At 35.2% G+C, this 10,603-nt stretch overlaps 1 protein-coding gene across 1 annotated transcript; it reads right to left on the bottom strand.

Annotated features, from left to right (window-relative positions):
- Nucleotides 1-3,220: 3,220 nt before the first annotated feature.
- LOC109069949 (arrestin domain-containing protein 4-like) lies at nt 3,221-10,091 on the bottom strand. Its single transcript, XM_042775875.1, has 9 exons — nt 10,053-10,091; nt 9,488-9,736; nt 9,294-9,360; nt 8,800-8,947; nt 5,207-5,309; nt 4,288-4,544; nt 3,981-4,125; nt 3,684-3,835; nt 3,221-3,601 (listed from the first exon to the last, which is right to left on the bottom strand). Exons 2-9 carry the CDS (start codon nt 9,726-9,728, stop codon nt 3,581-3,583), a joined length of 1,134 nt encoding a protein of 377 aa, XP_042631809.1. The 5' UTR covers nt 9,729-9,736; nt 10,053-10,091; the 3' UTR covers nt 3,221-3,580.
- Between the last annotated feature and the right edge of the window lie 512 nt (nt 10,092-10,603).

Below are 10,603 nucleotides of genomic sequence, written 5' to 3' on the forward strand. Positions count from 1 at the left end.
ATTAATGGAAATTGTTGTAGATGATTGAACTCCCTGAGATGGTTACAGAGATGTTTCCAGTGTTGCAATTTCCAAGAATAAATAATTAATAATTATTAAGCATAATAGCTTAAGAGTAACATAAAAATATTTGTATTCAGATGAGTACATGCATTGTCATTCTGAAATATCCATTTTAAATCCAATGTCGAATGATTATGAAACCCAATTATCAAATGAAGAGCAACAGTAGATGGCAGACTTGACTTAAAAAATTTGATCTTTGCCACAATATATTATGTTGACTCAGCTACCCTCCAAGATTAAAGTCTTGTTTCAGATTGCAAATATTAGAGCTAAAATAAACTCCTCTGGATGAAGACATAAATATCGAACAGCTCAAAATCAAAACAGTCTATATCTAACCCTGTCTCTGTTCATAGGAGTGAAAATGCTGCACTGTTTTGTGACTTTCAGATCAATTGCTCTGTAATGGATAGACAAGGCATGAAATGAATGCTCTAATAACTTATTTCTGCCACATTCATAAATGATTTTTGTTTTAACAAAAAAACAGTTTCAACAAAAGTTGATTCACACAAAATCTCTATGTAAAACTTTTTTCCTCCCAAAAAGTGGCTTGGATTTTATTTGGCATCATAACGATGAAAGTATTCTGGGTTTAGCTGCTACTTTCCACTGTGAAAAGCTCATTTGTGTTTGGCAAAAGTACATTCATCACAGAAGTGTCAATGAGATACATGACTGAACTGAATGAAAAGTGCCTTTTGTTGACTGCACAGGATACCTGACGAGAAGCATATGGGAAATTGACCAAATAATGAGCAGCACAGTGGATGATCTATTTATGTTATTTACAGTATGTACTGTAAGTGAAGAAAACAAAAATAACGACTTTATTCAACAATTCCTTTGTCAACAATCTCCTCTGTGTCTCTCCATATCACTGTATGCTGTGTATGCTCTTCTGTATCAGCCGCGCCACAAGGATTCACTGTTTTCTTTCAAAACCAAAGCTAAATACACGTAGAAACAGCGTATCCTTGTGGCGCAGATGATTCAGAAGAGCATATGGTGATATGAAGAGACACAGAGGAGACTGTTGACAAAGGAATTGTTGAAATCATTATTTTTGTTTTCTTCGCTTACAAAAAGTGTTCCCGTCGCTTCATATAACCCAAATTGCACGACTGATGAAAGATGGAGTATTCTGACGACAACTTTCATACCTTTTATGGACCTTGACCCTGTTATTTACTTGGCAGTCTATGGGACAGTCACAGGACTCCCAGTTATTATCCAAAATATCTTAAATTGTATTCCGAAGACGAACAAAGCTTTTACGGGTTAGGAACAACATGGGGGTAAGTGATTAATGACTAAATTTTCATTTTGGGGTGGAGTATCCCTTTAATTTAGAGTGAAGGAGGCCTGAATGTTGCTGTAGCATTATAGAGGTTTACATTATATTAACATACAGGTTAACATTTTTCATTTGAGCTTACTCTTCGTTTTTTATCAATGATGCATTTCAGAGGGTAACAGCTGGCTGTGTGATGGCCACATGCTAAATAATTCACACTTATAAATATTGCACATTCACACTCGGATAGAATCTCACCCGAGATATCTCTTTGGGTTCGGGGCACTCAGAGTTCAGGCGGCTCCGCCAGTCCAATAATACACTTTATGGGACTACTGAGACACAGCAATTTAAATACACATATTGTGAGTGCACTATTGTGAGGTAGGTCTTCATCCTATTTATGCTCATTTGGGTGCAGTACTGTACAGTATGTGTGGAAGTAAGTTTAATGTTTACTGAAAATGTATTTTTCAGTTATAGGTACAGTACATCTTTATAGACTGGTTGATGCTTATGTTTTTATTTGCTTCTAAGTGGAAAGAGTAGCATGACATTTTGTAAACCAATGCGATGTGCAGCACAGATCGTGAGCAAAAATGGTTAGCTTTGCTTATTTACTGTATGACGGTAACATTTCTGTTGCAAAATTTGTTAACTTGGATATGGTGAAACTTTTTTTTTCGTTAATTGATAGGTGATTTATTTTTTTGAAAAATGCACAACAGAATGCGGCAGTTCAATACCATCAACATTTTTTCTTTGAATATAAGAAAAGTCATTGAATGTGCCAGAAAAAAACAACATTATTTGTTGACAGAAATATATGTGCATAATTGTGTATATATAAAATTTAAAAATACACACATAAAAACTGCAATTGTGAAATTGTGAAATTTTTGTTAGTACAAAAGTGTAATTATAATCATTCAATAAAACCAAATAGTTTATGATTGTGAAAAGTGTTCTTGTGTACTTTTTCTGAAACTCATTGTTGATGTTATCATATAAAGTGTGTGTACCTCTGACACTAAATAAAGGAACAATTTAGTTATGCCACTCTAATCTTTCCCATACAAAGGAAAGGGCTCTGTGACAGGTGAGACTGTGAATAGTTACTGATGAACATTTGTGCTACCGATGAAGCTGTGCTACTGCAGAATTTTATTTATTTATTTATTTATTTTTATGGCTGGGAGTTTCTGCTTATTACATTATACTCACACTAAAATTAGTAAGACATTTTCATAAAAGTCAAAATATCTTTAGTTATACAAATAATGGACAATTTTATTAAGTTCTAATGCTAAAAATGCTAATCCAGTTAACCCCATCTGGCTTGTTTTCCAGTTGTTGTTTTAGTGATAATTACATGAATAAAACATCACAAACAATATCACAAAAAAAAAAAAAAAAATAAAAAAAAAAAAAGAAAGAAAAAAAATAAAAAAAATACACACGCTTTCAGGTAAAAGAACCAATACGTACCATTTAGATACTAATATGCACTCTTTACATACAAATATGCACCCTTTAGGGGTAAATAAGACACACAGATGTACCTTTGAAAGGGTACCGTCCCAGTGACAGCTTTTGTATTTTATTTTATTTTTTTTTTTTTCCTCTGAGAATGTATAATTGTGATATCTCAACCTGGACCAAAAGCAACCCCTTATAATATAAAGAGTTTAGTGCACCAGTGCTAAATAAACAACCACAGTATTTAGAAATTATGATCACAAATTCCAATTAACAATCATTTTCTTTAAGGCATCACAGTAGTATCACTTAAGGCTGGAATACACTACACAACTTTTAAAAACTGAAATCAGCGGAAAATCAGGACAAAAGCTAGACTTTAGAAGTCTGGTCCACATTGCAGTTTATTCTAGCCAGTAATAATGCAGTTAGGCAGTCTGTCCTGTCTGGTGTGAATTAGAGTTTTGTTTTTATGTGCAGTTTATAGACTGATTTAAATAGTTGATATCACAATAACAGATGGAAAAGTACAGGAAAAACAGCAAAAAAAAAAAAATAGTGGACAAAACTGTCTACGGCTCTGGCTGTGTTTGACTACCGCTTACAGAACTTTGACACCATCTCATGATCAAAACAAACATTTCACCTGCAATCCAAAAACAAACGAAAAAATACAATGCAATTAAGGCACAAGGTGGTTCTTTGGTCACCTCCACAAAAAGAACCTTGGCTAAAAGCTTACTGTTCACTTGGGCAAATCTGCAATGTAAAAAAGGCACCACAATATGACAAACTATTAAAGGTGTAACAGGAAGAAAGGAAGGATGAAGAAATGACCCACCTCTGAATAAGGAGGAGGAGGCTGGAGGTGGAATTGCTGAATGCAATCGAATGCTGAGCCATCTAGCAGCCAGTCTGGTTGTGGTTGGCAGGATGAAGTTCTGTGCTCCTCAAACTGTTCCTCTGACACAACCTCTGCATAGCTGGGAGGGGCTGTCAGGAAATATTACCATTCGAATCAAAGATGAAAATAAGTATATACACACGTATAACATATACACTGCATGTAGGAATCAACCCCTTATTAATGATTTGACATAAAAGTGGAATTCACTGCATTTTTAAATTTGCACCATACCTTCAGCTATGTCTGGAAGGGTAAATGTGGGGTATAGCAAGCTCATGTTCACAATGGAATGACTGTTCAAGCCATAACCACTGGTACCGATCACCACTGGAAGATGCACTTCTAGATTTTTGGCACCTGGTATCTGAACAATAACTTGAGCAAAGAAACAAACAACAAAGATACAACCATTCATATAAGGGATGTTGTATATAGTTAGTTTTTTGTATGTATGTTAGCTAGTAGATGTCACACAAAAGATCATTATGGAGAGTAAAAAAGGAATCCTTCAAATAATCAGCATAAAATTTGTACTCACTGCAAGTAAGTATTCCAGTCTCAGGATGTCTGAATTAAGAATGGAGGGAGAAACTGGAGGAATCTTCAGTGTGTTTCCATTCCACCTGCTGGAAGTGTCAGATGGCACTTCATTTCCTCTAGCACTGGCAACCACCTGTTTGATGCTTTTTGTTTTACCCTTGGCTGTATAAGTCTGTATCTGGTATATCACTGCTTTTGGCACAACTAGACAAGATGAACGGTTCTCAATCAGAGCATAGATTGGGATTGATTCTCCTGGAGAAGAGATGAAAAACAGTGCGTCTAAAGACAAAAAGCTAATTATTTCAAATAGTATACTTTTACTGCAGGAGATTATATTTACTTTGATACAAACTCTGAGGAATCAAAAGTTTACCCAGATTTAAAACACTTTAAAAGTTTGGGGTTGGTAAGAATTCTTTTATGTTTTTGAACATGCTCTGTTTTGAACAGTCTCTTATGCTCAACCACACTGCATTTTTTTGGTTATAATGCAGTAAAAATCCTGATATTATGAAATATTATTATAATAATAATTATAAAAATCACAAATTATTGTATATAATTTATTCCTGTTACGGCAAAGCTGAATTTTCAGAAGACATTACTTCAGTCATCAGTATCACATCATTCTACGGAAATCAATGCTGCTTCATTTTTTAAGAAAACTGTGATAGTTTAAAAGAACAGCATTTACTGAACTAGGCATTTTTTGTAACAAAGTAGAAGTCTTTACTGTCATGACACTTTTGATGCATCCTTGTTAAATAAAAGTATTAATTTCTTTCTGTAATAAAATGAGTAAAAGTAAAACATTTGAAGGGAATTTTAGGTTAAAAAAAAAAAAATCTAAGAATATTCAAATACTATCATCCTGACGCACCCAGAAAGCTCATAAAAATATAATTTCCCCTTACCATTGCAATAACCTTGTTGGCCTATGCTGGCAGTCAGCGAGATGGGACCAGAAGTAAAGATCCAGCAGCCAATCATCATCTTACATGTTTGTGACACTGGAGACTGTAAAAGCAACTCTCAAAGTCAAAGGTCAGGAGGATGTTCTCTAATACAGTGCTTCTTTGATTCATATTTTACACTGGACAACAAGTAGTCAAAGTAATAAGCCAAATTATTTTGCCCTTCTTACTATGCACAATTATATGATTAGTTACATTTTTAACATTGTTTTTTCTCTACTGCCACTGACTCCAGTTCAGAACAATTGCACATTCAGTCAGTTGAGAGTAACATTAATGTTCCAAGTGCTTCTATTTGGTGTCAGTGGTGTTATGTATTCAGATTCAAGTATAAATGAAAATAGCCTTTTCAACGCAGCTTGCTGTCAATGAAAAAAAAAACCACTTACATGCAACCTGTTGAGAGTTCATGTCACTAGTCCCACCATTTACCATCACATCCCACCATTATAGGTCGCACACAGTCTGGTTTCTATGAGGAAATAACTTAGTTAAAACTGATCAAAAATTGTTTTTAGAGTATAGTCTACAGGTGCTGGTCATACAATAGAATATCATCAAAAAGTTGATTTATTTCACTCATTCCATTAAAAAAGTGAAACTTGTATATTATATTCATTCATTTCACACAGATTGATGTATTTCAAATGTTTATTTCTTTTCATTTTGATGGTTATAACTGACAACTAAGGAAAATCCCAAATTCAGTATCTCAGAAAATTAGAATATTGTGAAAAGGTTCAATATTGAAGACACCTGGTGCCACACTCTAATCAGCTAATTAACTCAAAACATCTGCAAAGGCCTTTAAATGGTCTCTCAGTTTAGTTCTGTAGGCTACACAATCAGGGGGAAGACTGCTGACTTGACAGTTGTCCAAAAGATGACCATTGACACCTTGCATAAGGAGGGCAAAACACAAAAGGTCATTGCAAAAGAGTTTGGCGGTTTACAGAGCTCTGCGTCCAAGCACATTAATAGAGAGGCGAAGGGTAGGAAAAGATGTGGTAGAAAAAAGTGTACAAGCAATAGGGATAACCACACCCTGGAGAGGATTGTGAAACAAAACCCATTCAAAAATGTGGGGGAGATTCACTAAGAGTGGACTGCAGATGGAGTCAGTGCTTCAAGAACCACTATGCTCAGACGTATGCAAGACATGGGTTTCAGCTGTCGCATTCCTTGTGTCAAGCCACTCTTGAACAACAGACAGCGTCAGAAGCCTCTCGTCTGGGCTAAAGTCAAAAAGGACTGGACTGCTGCTGAGTGGTCCAGTGTTAATTTCGTTAACGAAGACGACGACGAAAAATATTCGTTAACGAACATTTTTTCTGTGACGAAGACGAGACGTTGACGAGCTAAAAATAATATCTGATGACGAAATTATGACGAAATTTATGCCGCGTTTTCGTTAACTAGACGATACTGGACTATAATGTTATTTGAGGACTACCAGACATTCAAAATGCATCCTATAGGCTTTTGTCTTTCAAAATGTGCGTCCCTGTCATTGGATTGCGCTCCACTTCCTCAGTTCTCATATACAGCGTGCAATCAGTTCTCAACGCTCAAATACACACACAGCAGTCCAAATGTTTATCGTGTAGAGTATCTCATGTAAACTACAGTAGGTTATGGATTAAGTGAACGTGAACAGGTGGGGTGCCAAACTGAACGTGTGTCAGTATTTCATGCATGCCTTCCGTCTTAAAAGGACAGCATTCCAAATTAAATACCTATCTGTCATTAATGTTAACCAACAAAAGATGTTAAATAAATGTATATGTTAAGTAAAACCTACTGTATCTGAAAAATGAGTTTAATTTGTATCTCTATTGTATTTGTCTTATTGTGCTTCTTTAAATAAATAAAATAAATATATATATATATATATATATATATATATATATATATATATATATATAAATATATAAATATATATATATATATATATATATATATATATATATATATATATATACTATTTTTATAAGTTGCTCCTTTTTCACTTAAAGAGAAAGTTCACCCAAAAAATGAAAATTGTCATAATTTATTCAAGATTTTCCAAATTCAGTCCTTGATTCAAATTTCTCATAAGCTTAATTGATTTGGTCTAAAGAGAGAAGAATTAATGATTATTTTAATTTGAAAACTACATATAAAATCTCTACCAAAATAAATTCTGGTAACTAAAGTTTGGCTAAAAACTATTGACTAAAAGTAGTGACTAAAAGTTGACTAAAATGCAATGACTTTTCGTCGACTAAAACTAGACTAAAACTATGAAAAGACTCAAATGACTAAAATGTGACTAAGACTATTAAGCATTTTCGTCTCAAGACTAAGACTAAGACTAAATCAAAAACGCCTGCCAAAATTAACACTGGATTGGTCCAAAATTATGTTCTCTGATGAAAGTAAATTTTGCATTTCCTTTGGAAATCAGGGTCCCCAGAGTCTGGAGGAAGAGAGGAGAGGCACACAATCCACGTTGCTTGAGGTCCAGTGTAAAGTTTCCACAGTTAGTGATGGTTTGGGGTGCCATGTCATCTGCTGGTGTTGGTCCACTGTGTTTTCTGAGGTCCAAGGTCAACACAGCCGTATACCAGGAAGTTTTAGAGCACTTCATGCTTCCTGCTGCTGACCAACTTTATGGAGATGCGGATTTCATTTTCCAACAGGACTTGGCACCTGCACACAATGCCAAAGCTACCAGTACCTGGTTTAAGGACCATGGTATCCCTGTTCTTAATTGGCCAGCAAACTCGCCTGACCTTAACCCCATAGAAAATCTATAGGGTATTGTGAAGAGAAAGACGCGATATGCCAGACCCAAGAATGCAGAAGAGATGAAGGCCATGATCCGAGCAACCTGGGCTCTCATAACACCTGAGCAGTGCCACAGACTGATCGACTCCATGCCACGCCGCATTGCTGCAGGAATTCAGGCAAATTTCTAAAAATCAAAGTATTGAGTGCTGTACATGCTCATACTTTTCAGTTGCCCAAGATTTCTAAAAATCCTTTCTTTGTAATGGTCTCAAGTAATATTCTAATTTTCTGATATACTGAATTTGGGATTTTCCTTAGTTGTCAGTTATAATCATCAGAATTAAAAGAAATAAACATTTGAACTATATCAGTCTGTGTGTAATGAATGAATGAATGAATATAATATACAAGTTTCAATTTTTGAATGGAATTAGTGAAATCAACTTTTTGATGATATTACAAACACACAAACACAAACACACACACAGTATAGTATGAATGAAGTCTGAACAATCTTGGCTTGGTCAAGTGACTTACAGCATCAGCTGTGTTGCTTTACTGCCGTTCACGGGATAGTAAATTGTGGATTCAGTCTTTTTTATGAATACCAGGAATTCAGACATACTACTCATTTTATATAATATGCTTATGTATAGGGAAGTAAGCATATTAAGATGCAGAGTTCAAGAAGGCAGCCCCCACAAACAAAATGTGGAAATTAGTACAGGTAGGAAAAAAGAAGGCACTATTTACATACTCACGATTAATGTTGGCACACTGACATCAATATGACTGATAATGCAAAGTTCTCTGTTAACACATTGACTTTCATGAAAAGGCCTTTTTAAAACTGCCTGCACCATGTAGTAAACACAGCCATGCTTTCCAGAGAAAGAGGGAACCAAAGAACTAGGAGACAAAAAAAAAAAAAAAAAAAAAAAAAAGTCACTGCTCTGAATAGGAAGAACATAAGAGTGTTTATTTTGAGAGTGAGAACCACAATTAATACAACAGAAATGTATATTTCAACCGAATAATCTTAACAGCCTTTATGATAGGCCTAAACACAATCTAAATACATAACACGATATATATGGTTGTTTGTGTGTGTATTGTTAACACTAGGGCTGTAAGCCCTCAGAAAGAAAATCTGAATTGACCAAGTGTGCCCTGCATTCTCTACATTGAACTGGGCCCTGTTCTACACTTGAGATGGTCCTGTTTAACATGCTAACAATCAAACATTTACACTAACCTTTGAGGTAATTGCAGATCAAAAGGGATCTCATATGTGCCACTATCAAAGATGAGGTCATGGGTATCTGATCAAATATTAATAAATCAAATTGTACTACATGAATTGATTCGGAGGCAATTCAACCTGTCAAACTTCAATCATCACAAATAATTCATCTATTAAAAGATGTTCAGTGTATATTGCGGGCCTACCTGTTGTTGCAACAAGTGTCTTGGATAAAAAGAGGCATTTCCTCTCTTCGGAACAGCGGGATCGTTTATGCATCCAACTCACCTGAGCATATCCCTTCATTAATACTTTTATGATTTTGACTGTGATGGCCTTCGAGAGTTTGAGAGAAATATGTCCATACACTACTTCACCAGAGCAGTAACCATCTCTCTGCTCGTTGTCAAGAATCACATCCAGTGATTTTACTTCAATATGTGTCATCTTGGTTTCTGGAGAGTAAATACGAGTACATTTTATGTTGTTTGTGTCGTTGCAATCGTGAATTACACACACACACACACACACACACACACACACACACACACACACACACACACACACACACACACAGAAGGCTTATCTAAATGCGTGTACAACATTTCTGACTCGTCTGCTGTTTAGGTGATACTTTGGTTTAAAATAATTTACATCAATTTACTCTGTTTGACAAAATAAATATAACTTTATGAAGACGCATCTACAATATATAGCAATGTTTAAAATACACTACATAAACAAAAAACAAACAAAAAAACATTACATCACCTTTTAAAGAGACTTCTCACGGCACGCCCTCCATGCGATATGTGACTGAGGTTGTTTGCAGACCACGCCCAGTGTTTATTTATATGCAGCAATTGGCTGATTTACATGTCTATCCCCATCTCATCTGGATGTTACAGTACAGAAACAGATAATATATGAAAATAACGAAATGAAGGTTGGAGTTAAATAAAAGTATACTCTGTCAAAAAAAAAAAAAAAAAAACCGTGTATACATTGTTTTGATTGGTCAGTTTTTTTGACTAACAGCCAATCAGCGTTATGCAGCCGAACTCGCTGGTTAGTTCTTCCTAGATGAATCTGGAAATCTTTTGTGCTTTTCAGAGGCATAGAAACTTCCAAAGAACTTTCCACAGAGCTCTGCCAGAGGTTTGTTATTATGTTCCCACTTGTTTACAGCACAAAAGTATATTCATTTAGCTGCATTGTTTCGGTCTTTATGTAACAAATACACTATTTTTGTAATTGTACTCATGTTCACCACTTTTTGTAAAGGTATCCATCACAAATGAACAGAAGTCTCTGTTGTATGC

The sequence above is a fragment of the Cyprinus carpio genome, chromosome A18, assembly GCF_018340385.1.
Source record: "Cyprinus carpio isolate SPL01 chromosome A18, ASM1834038v1, whole genome shotgun sequence".
NCBI classification, from domain to species: domain Eukaryota; kingdom Metazoa; phylum Chordata; class Actinopteri; order Cypriniformes; family Cyprinidae; genus Cyprinus; species Cyprinus carpio.

Coding starts and splice junctions, on each gene's coding strand:
- LOC109069949 (XM_042775875.1), bottom strand. CDS start 9,728: ATGACACATATTGAAGTAAAATCACTGGATGTGATTCTTGACAACGAG. Junction 4,126..4,287: donor GACTGGAATACTTACTTGCA/GTGAGTACAAAT, acceptor TTCTTTGCTCAA/GTTATTGTTCAGATACCAGG. Junction 3,836..3,980: donor CCTTCCAGACATAGCTGAAG/GTATGGTGCAAA, acceptor ATTTCCTGACAG/CCCCTCCCAGCTATGCAGAG.